The following is a 16,331-nucleotide window of genomic DNA, read 5'->3' on the forward strand; positions in this document are numbered from 1 at the left end:
TACTTTTCCACTGAGAAATTTGAAATCTCTAAATGTTTTGTTTTATTTATTTATTTACATTTTTTTCCCCAGTCCCTTAAGGTATCTAGTCTAGCATTGCATGTCCCAAGCTTGAGGCAGCCTGAGTGGGTTGTCTGTCAGGTCTTGTCCACCTTACTGTTACAGAGTAGGAAATCTCAGAGAGGTAAGCTAAGGTGGTTGTATACTTCATAAAGTAAATGCTTTTTTACTATTTGCAAATCAGAGTGAGTGTTTGTCCTGGTTTAGAATGGGACAGATTCTCTCTTGCCCCAAGAGGGGCAGAAGAATGATGCTCATGCAAATGGATTGGATAACGATGGAAAGTTTAAATGGAAAAGTAATTGATATTTTGATATTTTACAGAAACCACAAAGCATAGTGGTAGAGATATCCCAAAGCATACAGAGTTCCCTTGCACCACACCCCAAAAGCCCCAAACACTTCCCTTCTCCCCACCTCAGGGTACACCCAAAACCCCCAGGGCTTGCTCTTCTCCCCTCCCCCCCCCCACTAGGCTAATTCCAGGATGGCCAGGCCTGAGACTGCCCCCCCCCACTTATCCTGGCATTAGGCCTAAACAGGCCTAAGAGGCCTGAGATACTCTCCCGCCATTTACCCAATAGGGAAGCATCTCCCATGGGAGCAGAAAGGGAAGAAAGTGTGTGACTTTGCAGACAGATTTATAGGGTGCAGGGGTGGGGACACTGCACACCAAAGGTGTAACTTATGTGGCAGCCCAGGAAGCACCCAGCCTAAACTGCCCCAGTGTTGGTTTGTAGTTAGCTGCCTTCTGAAAAATTCCTCTATTTGACACTTGTGGGACTATGTCTGGGCACTGGATGAGTCCAGTTTGGGCTCTTCAGGACATAACAGAGGCAGATTGAAACAAGTTTAGCCAAGGCCATCAAAATTATGAGATTCTGAGGGCAAAATGAATGAGGAGCAGCTGGGAGAATGGGTTGATGCAGTATGGAGAAGGGAAGGCAAAGAGGCAAGTTTACTGGCAACTGGCTGATGGGAAGGGGTGGATTACTAGGCTCTTCCAAGAGAGGACTAGAGGAAATGGCACAAGCTGGATCAAAGGAAATTCCCAATAGATATTGAGAAAAAGGTTTCCCTAATCCTGGAGCAAGGCCTGGAGAGGGTAGGAATTTCCATACCTGGAGACCTTCAGTGCTTGATAAGGTCAGACCCTGAGCAACCTGCTTGAAGTAGTAGATCCTGTTTGTGGGGCTTGGACTGAGTGTTACATTTCGGGAAGGATACATTTGCTAAGAAATGAATCCCCTTGCATTCTAGACAGTCCTCAGAGATTGGAGGGGCTAGGGGCAGCTGGACTTATCTCTTAATAGGTATGCCAATTGTAGGTACTATAAGCCTGACACCAGATACCCAAACAGCCTGTCTGCTGTAGGTCTGGCTGCATTCAAAAGAAGCAATTGGGTGCACAAATAATACAGTTTATTGACATGCAACATACACAGATTACTTTAGATTGCTGGTGATAAACACACTAAACTACAGAATTGCTATATAGCTCCAAACTAAGATTGCAATCACAAACTTGATCTCCTGGGGATGCACTCAGCATAGCTGAGGTCACAAATCTTACCTGAAGACATCCCTTTGGGGATGGGGGGAGGCTGGGGGGGGGGAAGGGGGACAAACCCATTGATCTGTCCCAGCCCTTTGGTGTCCAGCTCCTGATCCCCTCCAAATGAGATATAGAATACATAGAATACATAGAATAAACCAGGTTGGAAGAGACCTTCAAGATCATCGCGTCCAACCCATCAACCAATCCAACACCGCCCAAGCAACTAACCCACAGCACCAAGTACCCCGTCAAGTCTTCTCCTAAAAACCTCCAGTGATGGCGACTCCACCACCTCCCCAGGCAGCCCATTCCAATGTGCAATCACTCTTTCTGTATAGAACTTTTTTCTAACTTCCAGCCTGAATCTCCCCTGGCGCAGCCTGAGACTGTGTCCTCTTGTTCTGGTACTGCTTGCCTGGGAGAAGAGACCAACATCCGTCTGTCTACAACCTCCCTTCAGGTAGTTGTAGAGAGTAATAAGGTCACCCCTGAGTCTCCTCTTCTCCAGGCTAAGCAACCCCAGCTCCCTCAGCCTCTCCTCGTAGGGCTTATGTTCCAAACCCCTCACCAACTTTGTTGCTCTTCTCTGGACTTGTTCCAGCAAGTCAACATCCTTCCTAAACTGAGGGGCCCAGAACTGGACACAGTACTCGAGGTGCGGCCTAACCAGTGCAGTGTACAGGGGCAGAATGACCTCCCTGCTCCTGCTGGCCACACTGTTCATGAAATGTGGGCAATATTTATACCTCATTGTTTATAATTGTGCAGAGTGCAGGGATGGGATTGCTGTTAGTCATCACTCCTGGTGGTCAGCCAGTTGTTTCTTTATCAGTTGCACAAGACATTTCTTGTTTTCTTTTTGGTGTGACTCCTCTGGTCAGCATTGTTGCAGGTGATAAGTGGAAAAATGGAATGATGGGCTTCCACCTTGCCCCCTCCATTCTGCCCAGTGCCATGGCAACACAGACCACCCAGTCTTCACCCAACCCTTGCACTTGCTCTGGTCACCATGTGTTGTTTATCAGCAACATAGGGCTCAGTATTTTTTCCATTGTTTTATGCTTCCAACACTGAACCCCTCTGAGATTCCAGGCTGTGTTATTGTATTATTTTAATGTGGCCAAATGTGATGAATAACTAAGGTTGGTAGGGTTTTGGACAGCTGCGATGGGTTGAGGCCCAGCTTTCCCTCTCCCACAAAGAAGGAAAAAAAACCCACAGCTGACCCAGCCAGAAAAGCAAAGGAATGCTATATTTACAAGCAATATGAAAATGCAGGGTATACATATATATATGTACAATATGTACAGTATTTACAATATATATACAGAAATACACAGCACAGAAAGATACAGGAACAAGACCCCCTCCTCCAGACAGAGGAGGGTTCCCCCCTGTACCCCCTTCTCTCCCCCTACCTCCCTTTTTTCCCAAAGAGGGTTAGAGAGAGAAAAAGGCAGTTATTAAGAAAGAAAATTCTTAGGCCTCCAGGATTAGTGCAGGATTAGTGCTTATCTCTTATCCGAGGTCATTCTGGCTAGATGCCCAGAAACAGGCTGGAAGGGGAGAGCAAAGAGGAACACTGAACAAGATTCTAACTGCACTAAAACATAAAGCTACATTCTACCAATCTACCAATGAAATTCGTTTAGAATATCGATGTTTACAAAATATTCAGCCAGAGTGTCCCAGCACTGTCCCTTTCTTAAAGGCACAGCCTCAAACAGTCACAGTCCACCCCTTCTAAACAATTTCATTGGTTGTTCGTACTGTCCATCCAATTGGAAACAATATTTACAGTTCGTGAGTAAAGTTCATAGTCCATTCCGGCTATACTCAGATGTAGATGGTTCAGAAGTCCAAGAAAATCAGGAAATAAGAAAATGGAAAACAGTTTCTCTCTCCACAGACAAAGCGAAGAAAAGGGAAACAGGGATGCAGGGACTCTCAGTTGACTCGGGGCTCTCAGGGTTCTCAGGGTTCGTGCACCATAGATTCCTCATGGATTCTTCCTTTGGACGTGATGTAGCTGTACAACAATCTGAAATTAAACTCTTTCAGCTAAAGTTAAATTTCTTTGTGGAATACTCTGAATTTCACCATTCTCTTGCATTACCCAATAAGTGTGACCAGGACCTTCAGCTGAAACCACCCCTCGGACAGGTTTAGCCTCTCCTGAGGGCAAAAATACCCAAACAGTTATACCTAACAGATTCTTTTCGCTAACAACAGGAACTCTATCACCTTCTACTTTCTGTAGCAGATCTGAGTGTGCTGGTCCAGCTCGGATCACTGAACCTCTACTATTCACCAGCCAGGTTGCTTGTGCTAAATGTTTCTCCCAGTTTTTCAAAGATCCACCCCCCATGGCTTTGAGAGTGGTCTTCAACAAACCGTTGTGGCGTTCAATCTTCCCTGCAGCTGGCGCATAGTAGGGAATGTGGAATATCCACTCAATACCGTGCTCTTTTGCCCAGTTCTTTACAAGATTGTTCTTGAAATGAGTTCCGTTGTCTGACTCAATCCTCTCTGGAGTTCCGTGTCTCCACAGGATCTGTCTCTCCAGACTGAGAATGGTGTTGCGTGCAGTTGCATGTGGAACTGCATAAGTTTCCAGCCATCCAGTGTTTGCCTCTACCATAGTAAGCACATATTGCTTACCCGAACGAGAACGTGGTAGAGTGATGTAGTCAATCTGCCAGGCTTCACCATACCTGTACTTGGACCATCTGTCACCATACCACAAGGGCTTAATTCGCTTTGCCTGATTAATAGCAACGCAAATGTCACAGTCATGGATGACTTGTGTGATAGCATCCATGGAAATGTCTATGGATCTGTCACGAGCCCATTGGTATGTTGCATCTCTGCCTTGATGTCCTGATGAATCGTGAGCCCACCGAGCTAAGAATATCTCACCTCGGTGTTTCCAGTCGGGATCAAGTTCAGAGTCCTTGTCTACTTGAGAAACTCTTGCAGCTAAATCTGCCTGATGGTTGTGCTGCTGTTCCTCAGTAGCTTTGCTCTTAGGAATGTGAGCATCAATGTGTCTCACCTTCACTGGAATTCTCTCGATTCGATCAGCAATGTCCTGCCACAGTTCAGCTGCCCAGATGGGTTTTCCTTTCCTCTGCCAGCCATTCTTTTTCCAGTTCTTTAGCCAACCCCATAGAGCATTGGCTACCATCCATGAGTCAGTGTAGAGATAAAGCTTTGGCCATCTCTCACGTTCAGCTACGTCGAGAGCTAGCTGGACAGCTTTTACCTCTGCAAACTGACTGGATTCTCCTTCTCCATCCTTCACCTCTGCAACTCGGCGTGTTGGACTCCACACGGCAGACTTCCACCTTCGCTTGTTCCCGACGAGACGACAGGAACCGTCTGTGAACAAAGCATACTTCTTTTCATCATCTGAAAGGTCATTGTAAGGAGGAGCTTCCTCAGCACGAGTTACTCTGTCCTCTGGAGGTTTAGCACAGTTGGCATCTTCAGGCCAACTTGAGATCACCTCCACCAGACCAGGTCTTTCAAGATTTCCCATTCGAGCTCTCTGTGTTATCAGAGCCATCCACTTAGACCAGGTGGAATCTGTGGCATGATGTGGTGTGGAACCTTTGCCTTTGAACATCCAATTCAAAACGGGTAACCTGGGAGCTAAGAGAAGTTGTGATTCAGTTCCAATTACTTCAGAAGCTGCTTTTACTCCTTCATAGGCAGCTAGAATTTCTTTCTCTGTTGGAGTACAATTAGCCTCTGAACCTCTGTAACCTCGACTCCAGAAGCCAACAGGTCGTCCACGTGTCTCACCTGGAGCTCTTTGCCACAGGCACCAGGTTGGACCATTGTCACTTGCAGCCATGTACAAAATGTTCTTAATGTCTGGACCATCTCGGACGGGTCCCAGACCCACTGCTTGAACTACCTCTTGCTTTATCTGGTCAAAGGCTGCTTGTTGTTCAGGTCCCCAGTGGAAACTGCTCCGCTTTCGAGTCACATCATACAGAGGTTTCACAATCTGGCTGTATCCAGGAATGTGTAGTCTCCAAAATCCCACTATCCCCAAGAAACATAGAGTTTCTTGCTTGTTCGTGGAATTTGCCATGGTGGAGATTCTATTTACCACATCCACTGGAATGTGTCGGCGCAGTCTCACAACAACGGTCACAACAGCCAAGTGAATGGGTGTGGTAGAGCTATACTGAGTTGGTCACAGTTAGTCTTGCCTGCACCTCTGTAATGTTCTCTGTTAGTTCAAGTGAATCCCAAAAGAAGACACTGTGTCAGAGAACTGTATGGTAGCTAGTATATGTCACATAGTTAGAAATATCACAATTTAAGGAATAAGTATATTTTAGACTGGGCTTCATTGTCTGTTCTTTATTAGCCACATCAGAGGATCATAGAACTTGGTGTATACTAGAGTCTTTAGGGGTCTTGGCAGCAGAGGCCATCATTCATAAGGGTGGACTTCAGTGAGGTCTAGTTATGTGCAGGCATTTCCCTTTGTATGTCAGAGGAGAGAAGTGAGAAATAATTGTAGAAGACACCATGAAGACTTAGATTCTCAATTTCAAGACAGCAAAGAAATGACAATGAGTTTTGGGGGCACTCACTACAAGAAAGACATTGAGGTGCTTGGGCAGTCCCAGAGAAGAGCATCAAAGCTGGTGAAGGGTCTGGAGAACAGATCTGGTGAGGAGCAGGTGAGGGAGCTGGAGTTGTTTAGTCTGGCAAAAAGGAGACTGAGGGAAGACTTTATTTCTCTCTACAACTAACTGAAAGAGGGTTGTAGCAAGTTGGGTGTTGATCTTTTCTCCTTAGTAACAAGTGATAGGATGAGAGGAAATGGCTTCAAATTGTGACAGGGGAGGAATCAAACACTGGAATAGGCTCCATTTAATTTTCTATGAAAATCCTGGATTTCCACGTTCTGTAGACTAGGAGGAATTGTTGAACTATTGTTTTCACTCATGTTTAATGTGTTTCCTACTGGGTAGGATGAAGAAGAGTCACTGAATGAAGTGGGCTATGATGACATTGGTGGCTGCCGGAAGCAGCTGGCTCAAATCAAAGAGATGGTGGAGCTTCCCCTCCGACACCCTGCTCTTTTCAAGGCCATAGGGGTGAAGGTAAGTACCCATGTGCACCAGGTGGATGAGTGAGTTTGTCCTTGTGGATGATGTCTGAGATAGTGGGGGAGGAATAAGTAATTTGGATGTTTTTTTTTAATGCTGGTGTTATGAAAGTATTTCCTTGTATGTTTTGGAGACATTAAAATACTGGCAACTTGCAAAGCAGAGGAATGCTTTAAATCAGCACTGTCAGTTACTGGCAAGGATTTTGTTTGTAAGGGTGTTGATAGCAATGTTTCATGAGTTTGCATCACAATTTCAGACTGGCTTTATCAAATGCTTACAGCTTCACTGTGAAAATACTTAGGCATTCAGATACTAGCTCAACACCTAAGTCCCTTGCCTTTGCCCTTAGCCTCCACGTGGGATCCTGCTGTATGGTCCTCCTGGCACTGGTAAAACACTGATTGCCCGAGCGGTGGCCAATGAAACAGGGGCTTTCTTCTTTCTAATCAATGGTAAGTTTTGTGGCTGCTTTGACCCCAGATATACTGTGTGTTCATTCATCCATCTCATGATAATAGATGGTATTAATAAAGCTTATAGAGCCATGTTGTCCCCATGAGATCCTTCCTTAGCTTTTTGAAGTGTGACTCTGGGGACACGTGTGGAAGCATCTGTAGTGGCACTTCCCTTAAGCTTGATTGTTTTGTAGCAGGCTGGTTAGAAAGGATAAATGTAGAAGCCTGAACCTGGGGCGTAATAACACCATTCACCAATACAGGTTAGGCGTTGACGTACTGGAGAGTAGCTCCACAGAGAAGGACCTTGGAGTCCTAGTTGATAAAAAGTTATCCATGGGGCATCAATGTGCACTGGTGGCCTGCTGCAAGAAGGGGTCGACACAGATCAATATGATCAACGAAATCCAACTTTATTGTTCCACACTTCATTATTTATAGTCTTATACATAGTTAATTCTATTCTAATTTAACACACACTATTGGTTTCTCTCTAAAAGGTTACATCATTGTTTTCACTACTCTGTGGAATTTCTCTACTCAGTCTAATTGCTCTTTTTCCCAGCTCTTTGCCTACTCCTTATCTTATTTGCCTCCCTTCTCAGGGGCAGCTTGACTTCAACATACCAAGCAATCAGAACTTTTCCACAACTCCTACTCCATTGCTCTATTAATAACAGAAAATCCTTCAAGGCCTAATTTGCACAGATGTTCCTGGGACCCATGTCCCCTCTTGCTCAAACCAATCCCCAACAGTGGCCAAGAAGGCAAATAGTATACTCAGGTGCATTAAGAAGAGTATGTCCATCAGGTCAAGGGAGGTTCTCCTCCTTCCTCTATTCAGCCCTGGTTAGACCACATATGGAATATTGTGTACAGTTCTGGGCTCTCCAGTGCAAGAGGGACAGGGAAGTACTGGAGAGAGTTCAGCAGAGGGCTGCAAGGATGATTAAGGGACTGGAGCATCTATCTTATGAAGAAAGGCTGAGAGACCTGGGGCTGTTTAGCCTGGAAAAGAGAAGGCTGAGAAGGGGACCTTATCAATGTCTACAAATATATGAAGGGTGGCTGTCAGAAATATGAAGCCAATCTCTTTTCAGTGATACCCAGTTGTGACCATTTGAGGCTGTGCCTTTAAGGAAGGGGCACACTGGCTAAATGTTTATAAAATATTTTTTATTCTAAATGAGTTTCATTGGCTAATTAAGGGGGGAGGTGAGATTGGACCCAGCGCAGCTGGGACTTTCAGTTTTCCTTCCTTCGCTGTTCCTTTCAGCTGGACTGCTTCTGGGCTTCTTGCCAAGAGATAAGAACTAACTCTCCTGTACCAGGCCTTCCTTTTTTTCCTCCCCTGCTAACCGCCCTTGTCTCTTTTTTCTACCTCTTTGGGGGGAGAAGGGAGGTAGGGGGGTGAAGGGGGCACAGGGGGAAGCCCCCTCTGTGGGGGGTCTGGTTTCTGGTTGAGTTCATTTGCTGTATATTCCTGTATATATTGTAAAATACCTGTATTTGTGGTGTTACATATAATCTGCTTCCTATAGATGCTTGTAAATATGTGTGTCTGCTTTTTCTCTGACTGAGTTTTAGCCACGGTTTCTTTCTCAGTGGGGGAGGGAAAGCGGAGCCTTTCCTTTCAACCCACCACATTCCTTTTCAAGGACTTGGGTCCCCCGAGAGCACCGCCGGGGAGGGGGGCTTCTGTACGCCACATGTCCCGCGCCCCACTGTGGGGCGGGGATTCGGCGCTGGGCTCTTCCCTCTTCACTTGCCGTTACTGAGGGAATCCTCGTTAGTTTCTTTTCCTCCGCGGACTAATATGCTTAAGTCACACCAGTGATAGGATGAGGGACAGTGAATGTAAACTCAATCACAGGAAACTCCACCTAAACATGAGAAAAAACTTGTACTGAGAATGTGATAGAGCGCACACAGCTGCCCAGAGAGGTGGTGGAGTTGCCTTCTCTAGAGATCTTCTGGACGCGTTCCTGTGTGACCTGCCCTAAGTGGCCCTGCTTTGCAGGAGGGTTGGACTCAATGATCCCTGGAGGTCCCTTCCAAACCCTAGCATTCTATGATTCTATGAAAGACAGCTTTGTGATGCAGGGACTGTCTTTCCGAGTGTTCATTTAGAATAGAATAGAATTAACCAGGTTGGAAAAGACCTTTGAGATAGTCCAACCTATCATCCAACACCACCTAATCAACTAAACCACAGCACCAAGCAGCCCATCCAGTTTCTTCCTAAACACCTGCAGTGATGGTGACTCCACCACCTCCCTGGACAGCCCATTCCAATGGCCAATCACTCTTTCTGTGAAGAACTTCTTCCTAACATCCAGCCTCAACCTCCCCGGTGCAGCTTGCGACTGTGTCCTCTTGTTTTGGTGCTGGTTGCCTGGAAGAAGAGACCAACCCCTGCCTGGCTACAACCTCCCTTCAGATAGCTGTAGAGAGCAATAAGGTCACCCCTGAGCCTTCTCTTCTCCAGGCTAAGCAACCCCAGCTCCCTCAGTCTCTCCTCATAGGGCTTGTGCTCCAAACCCCTCAACAGCTTTGTTACCCTTCTCTGGACACGTTCCAGCAAGTCAACATCCTTCCTAAACTGAGGAGCCCAGAACTGGACACAGTCCTCAAGGTGTGGTCTAACCAGTGCAGAGTACAGGGGCAGAATGACCTCCCTGCTCCTGCTGGCCACACTGTTCCTGATACAGGCCAGGATGCCATTGGCCTTCTTGGCCACCTGGGCACACTGCTGGCTCATGTTCAGCCTACTATTGACCAGTACCCCCAGGTCCCTTTCTGCCTGGCTGCTCTCCAGCCACTCTGACCCCAGTCTGTAGCACTGCATGGGGTTGTTGTGGCCAATGTGTAGAACCCGACACTTAGATGTGTTAAATCTCATGCCATTGGACTCTGCCCATCTGTCCAGCCTGACAAGGTCCCTCTGCAGAGCTCTCCTACCCTGTAACAGATCAACTCCTGCCCCCAGCTTGGTGTCGTCCGCAAATTTACTGATGATGGGCTCAATGCCCTCATCCAGATCATCAATAAAGATATTGAACAGGATGGGGCCCAGCACCACTAGTGACTGGCTGCCAGCTGGATGTGGCACCATTCACCACCACTCTCTGGGCTCAGCCCTCTAGCCAGTTCCTTACCCAGCGCAGAGTGATGCTGTCCAAGCCACATCCTGACAGCTTGGCCAGGAGTTTGCTGTGGGGACGGTATCAAAGGCCTTGCTGAAGTCCAGGTAGACTACATCCACAGCCTTCCCCATATCCACCAGGTGGGTCACCTGATCATAGAAGGAGATCAGGTTGGTCAGCTGATGAGGGCAGAACTGGGAGTAAAGTGATAAGATAATTCTGTGTATATGGATGCAGGACACTTGTTTCTGTTGCTGCTGGCTTGTTCCATTCAGAGAAAAAGCTGATCTGATGTGGATTTCTATTTTCCCCTCAAGTAAAGCACAAGACCTCTTCTGTTTCACATAACATTAATCATAGGAACTTCCCTGAAAGCTATAATGAGTACCCTGGGACTTAGCTATAAGTGACAGAACGTACTATTCCTACTCCTGTAGCAGTTGAGATGGATACTGGCTTATGTCCAATAAGGACCAGATTCTGAGTTTTCCTTAATGTTTTTCTGTCTCATTTTACAGTCAGAGCAGGAATAATTGAACATTTGTACTTAAGGAGTGCTGCTTTGCTTTTCTGATTTCAATCACTTAGATCCATGAAGGTGAAAGGAAAGGAGTGTATAGCACAGCATAGCATTGAGCAGCAGTAGGGAAGTGACTTGCTTTGTATCTCAAGATATCAGATGTAAACGGACTGGTTTTAACCGTATGTCACTCTTGTTGTATACTTCCTAAGTGTATGGAAGGTGTCACTGTATGCTAATGAGCCAGATGTTTCTTTAGACACTTGTTACATCTATTGAATAATAAAAATGTTGTCAGAATTAGTGATGTGGTCTCTGTCTGATAGTCTCAGGCATGGAGCTGGTATGAATTGGTGAGTTACTTATAATGAAACATTCTTAGTACTTGTCTGCACCAATGGCTCTGCAGCTGGCAAACTTCAGTTAGCAAGCAGCTTTGCACTCCTGATGGTCAGGTTTCTTTTTCTTGTATCTCTTAGAAGCATACTTTTCTCTTCATTATCACTCCCATCAGCATGATGGAAAAATCTTTAAAACCAGAATAAATCCATGAGCCTGCACTAGTATTCAGCAATTGTAGGAGATCTCAGGGTAATGTTGTCCTTCCTTCTGGGATTGATGTGCTTACACTTTTTTTTTAATTATTATTTTTTTGGTTATTCTTTGAGAGGAAATGGGTGTGAGATTTCTTTAATTTTGGGATGTTGGGTTTTTGGTGGTGTTTTGTTGTGTTGGATTTTTAAATTTTTTTTTTAAACTCATTTATAGGATCTTACAGAACTAAATGTATATCAACAGATGTCATCTCTCGGGACTATTGTAAAGCCTTTCACAGTATCACAGTATCACAGTAACTAAGGTTGGAAGAGACCCCAAGGATCATCAAGTCCAACCTGTTCCAACAGACCTCACAACTAGATCATGGCACCAAGTGCCACGTCCAATCTCCCCTTGAACACCTCCAGGGATGGCGACTCCACCACCTCCCTGGGCAGCCCATTCCAATGACGAATGACTCGCTCAGTGAAGAACTTTTTCCTCACCTCGAGTCTAAACCTCCCCTGGCACAACTTGAGACTGTGTCCCCTTGTTCTGGTGCTGGTTGCCTGGGAGAAGAGACCAACCCCCTCCTGTCTACAACCACCTTTCAGGTAGTTGTAGAGGGCAATGAGGTCACCTCTGATCCTTCTCCAGGCTAAACAATCCCAGCTCCCTCAGCCTCTCCTCATAGGGCTTGTGCTCAAGGCCTCTCACCAGCCTTGTTGCCCTTCTCTGGACACGTTCAAGTGTCTCGATGTCCTTCTTAAACTGAGGGGCCCAGAACTGGACACAGTACTCAAGGTGTGGCCTAACCAATGCAGAGTACAGGGGCACAATGACCTCCCTGCTCCTGCTGGCCACACTATTCCTAATACAGGCCAGGATGCCATTGGCCTTCTTGGCCACCTGGGCACACTGCTGGCTCATGTTTAGGCGGGTGTCAATCAGCACCCCCAGGTCCCTCTCCGTTTGGCAGCTCTCCAGCCACTCTGACCCCAGCCTGTAGCTCTGCATGGGGTTGCCGTGGCCAAAGTGCAGCACCCGGCACTTGGACTTATTAAATGCCATCCCATTGGACTCTGCCCATCTGTCCAGTCGGTCAAGGTCCCTCTGCAGAGCCTTTCTACCCTCTAACTGACTAACATCTGTTCCCAACTTGGTGTCATCTGCAAACTTGCTGATGACTGACTCAACCCCCTCATCCAGATCATCAATGAAGATGTTAAAGAGGATGGGGCCCAGCACTGATCCCTGGGGGACGCCACTGGTGACTGGCCGCCAGCCGGATGTGGCACCATTCACCACCACTCTCTGGGCTCGGCCCTCCAGCCAGTTCCTAACCCAGCACAGAGTGTTGTGGTCCAAACCACGAGCTGACAGCTTAGCCAGCAGTTTACTGTGGGGGACGGTGTCAAAGGCCTTGCTGAAGTCCAGATAGACTACATCCACAGGCCTCCCCACGTCCACCAGACGGGTCACCTGATCATAGAAGGAGATCAGGTTGGAGAGGCAGGACCTGCCCTTCCTAAATCCATGTTGGCTGGACCTGAGCCCTTGGCCATCCTTCAGGTGCGCAGTTATTGCCGCCAGGATAATCTGCTCCATCACTTTCCCTGGCACTGAGGTCAGGCTGACTGGTCTGTAGTTTCCAGGTTCCTCCATCCGTCCCTTCTTGTGGATGGGGACCACATTGGCCAGTTTCCAGTCATCTGGGACCTCTCCAGTGAGCCAGGACTGGAGGAAAATGATGGAGAGTGGCTTGGCCAGCTCATCTGCCAGCTCTCTCAGCACCCTAGGATGGATCCCATCCGGTCCCACGGACTTATGGGTGTCCAAGTGGCTCAGCAGGTCCCAGACTAATTCCTCATGGATTTCTGGGGCATTACACTGCTCCCCAACCCTATTACCCAGCTCAGGAGGCCACTCATCCTGGACTCCTACCTTGCTGTTAAACATCGAGGCAAAGAAGGCGTTCAGGACCTCAGCCTTTTCCTCATCTTCGGTCACCATGTTCCCCTCCAGGTCCAGTAAGGAGTGGAGGTTCTTCTTGCCCTTCTTTTTAGCGTTGATATATTTGTAAAATTGCTTTTTATTATCTTTCACAGAGGTGGCCAGCTTCAGTTCCAACTGGGCCTTTGCCTCTCTAATTTTATTCCTACATAGTCTAACCACTTCCTTAAACATACCTCGAGAAGCCTTCCCCTCCTTCCAAAGGTGATACAGCCTCTTTTTTTCCCTTAAATCCTTCAGGAGCTGCTTGTCCATCCAGGCCGGTCGCCTTCCCCGCCGGCTCATCTTTCGGCACATGGGGACCGCCAGTTCCTGTGCCTTCAAGAGCTCCTGTTTGAAGTAGGTCCAACCCTCCTGGACCCCTCGGTTCATGAGGGTTGGTACCCAGGGAACTTTACAAATAAGTTTCTTAAAGAGGCTGTAGTTTGCCCTCCAGAAGTCCAAGGTGAAGGTTCTGTTGGAGCTCCTCCCTATCTCCCTGCATATTGAAAACTTCACTATCTCGTGGTCACTGCACCCTAGGCAGCCTCCCACGGTCACATCTCCCACTAGCCCTTCCCTATTGGAGAGCAGCAAGTCAAGCAGAGCCTGTCCCCTGGTAGGCTCACTTAACAGCTGCGTCAGGAAGCAATCCTCTATCCGCTCCAGGAATCTTCTGGACTGCCTTCTCTCTGCTGAATTAAGTTCCCAGCAGATATCCGGCAGGTTGAAGTCCCCCACGAGGACAAGATCTGATGATCTTGAAACAGCCTCCAGTTGTTTATAGAATAATTCATCAGCCTCCTCATCCTGGTTGGGTGGTCTATAACAGACTCCAACCAGGATGTCAGATTTGTTGGGCTGCCCTCTGATTTTAACCCACAGGCTCTCAATTCCCTCATCTTCCACCTCAAGTTCTGAGGCAGAAAGTGTCTCCCTAATATACAAAGCCACCCCTCCTCCTCTCCTCCCTCGCCTATCCCTCCTAAAGAGCCTGTAGCCCCCCAGTGTAGCACTCCAATCGTGCCTGTTGTCCCACCATGTTTCTGAGATGGCAACTATATCATAGTTGCCCTGGTGGATTAGGACCTCCAGCTCATCTTGCTTATTGCCTAGGCTGCGTGCATTGGTGTACATGCACTGCAGCTGGGCTCCTGACCTCTCAATTGACCCTACCTTGTGCCCTACTCTTACCTCTGCAGAGGGACCGATGTCTTCACCCACCCCCTTCAGACCTAGTTTAAAGCCCTCCTAATGAGCCCTGCCTTTGACACAGTCCCCTCCAACATCCTTCTCTCTAAGCTGTAGAGATAGGGATTTGATGTGTGGACTGTCCAGTGGATAAGGAACTGGTTGGGTGATCTCATACAAAGGGTAGTGGTCAATGGCTTGATCTCCAGGTGGAGATGGGTGACAAGTGCTGGTCATTACCTTCATCAATGATATAGACAGAGAGATTGAGTGCACACTCAGCAAGTTTGCAGATTATACCAAGCTGAGTGGTATGGTTGATAAGACTGAAGGACAGGATGCCTGTGCTTCAGCCATGAGGAGCAGGTGCTCTCCTCTTTGGGGGAGAGAATCTGGGAGCTACACACCACAGTGTACACTGTAGTTTTACTTGTGTGACCATGGAGAGTACATGAGGAAGTGGGATGGAAAACCCACTTCAGTCCTAGCTACACAAGTATGTGAATTACAAGGAAATTCTTCCCTGAACGATGTTGCCTCAGTTTCCAATGGAAAATCACCCAAAAAGAGCGGACAAGTTGATACTGCTTCTGATCCTCCTGAAGGGAGTCCCAAAGCATCTTCACAAGATGGAAGTGATTCCAGTCAAAAATAGAGGGGTCCTGCCTCCAACCAGATGGAGGAGAGGGACAACTGGGTTTATTGGACTGTACAGAACCAATGGCTTGGCAAGTTGAACCCACAAGAGTATAAAACTTTAGTAGATACAGTTGCCCAGTGTAATCTGATGTCATCAAAGTATGAGGGGTGGAACCCATCTGTAATATCTCATTTATATAAAACTCTTTATCTGAACTCCTTATCTCAATCTGGAGTTGGTTTTGGTTGGTTTTTTGGTGTGTTACTCTCCCTTACTTCTGTGTTGTAGGGAAGAAGGTTGTTTAACCCCATTACAGGAGGGGACCTACAGGAAGACTGGGGAAGGATTGTTTAAAAGGGCTTGTAGCAATAGGTCAAGGGGCAATGGTTTTAAAATGGAGCAGGGTAGATTTAGGTTGTACATAAGGAAGAATGATCTAATTGGAGGTGTCCCTGCTCACTGCAGGAAGGTTAGACAAAATGCCCTTTGAGGGTCCCTTCCAACTCAATGCAATCTGTGAATCTGTAATGCAAGCAAAAGACAGCTCCAATAACTTACAGCTTCCCCCCCCCCCCCCAGTACAGTGATAGTTAATTGCCATATGATTTGATTGCTTCTCTTGCAAGCTAGGACTAGCATTAACTGTGTGAAGTTGCTTGGTAGTATTTGCTTTGGCTTGAAATCTAAATTACTTCCATGTGAATATTGTACTAAAAAAATCAGCTGCATGCCTTGGGCCTAGCTGCCTCTCTTCTGGGTGCCACAGTGCCATTATTTTTTCAGGTCCTGAAATTATGAGCAAGCTGGCTGGTGAGTCTGAGAGCAACCTGAGGAAAGCCTTTGAAGAAGCAGAGAAGAACGCTCCTGCTATCATCTTCATTGATGAACTGGATGCCATTGCTCCTAAGAGAGAGAAGGTAAAGAAAGCTTTTAGAAGACAGAGGAGTACATCATTTTTGGTAGCAGCTGGTGTGAATCTCTGCATTTGGCTACAGAGTAAAGCAGTATTTAACTTAATGCTTGAATTCAGTTGGATATCAAAATAATCCAATTTAGTTCACAATATTTCTTAATAGCTTGTGTCTGTTCTGTCT

The 16,331-nt window shown here is 46.8% G+C and overlaps 1 protein-coding gene across 2 annotated transcripts in view; it reads left to right on the top strand.

Moving 5' to 3' along the window:
- LOC104305256 (transitional endoplasmic reticulum ATPase) overlaps positions 1-16,331 on the top strand; it is a 63,295-nt gene that overhangs the window by 22,290 nt on the left and 24,674 nt on the right. For both annotated transcript variants that reach the window (XM_054177732.1, XM_054177733.1), the window contains 3 exons: positions 6,616-6,747; positions 7,106-7,208; positions 16,021-16,154. In XM_054177732.1, the coding sequence (XP_054033707.1) occupies positions 6,616-6,747; positions 7,106-7,208; positions 16,021-16,154 (369 nt within the window). The remainder of the gene's footprint in view (positions 1-6,615; positions 6,748-7,105; positions 7,209-16,020; positions 16,155-16,331) is intronic.

Source organism: Dryobates pubescens, chromosome W (assembly GCF_014839835.1).
Source record: "Dryobates pubescens isolate bDryPub1 chromosome W, bDryPub1.pri, whole genome shotgun sequence".
NCBI classification, from domain to species: Eukaryota; Metazoa; Chordata; class Aves; order Piciformes; family Picidae; genus Dryobates; species Dryobates pubescens.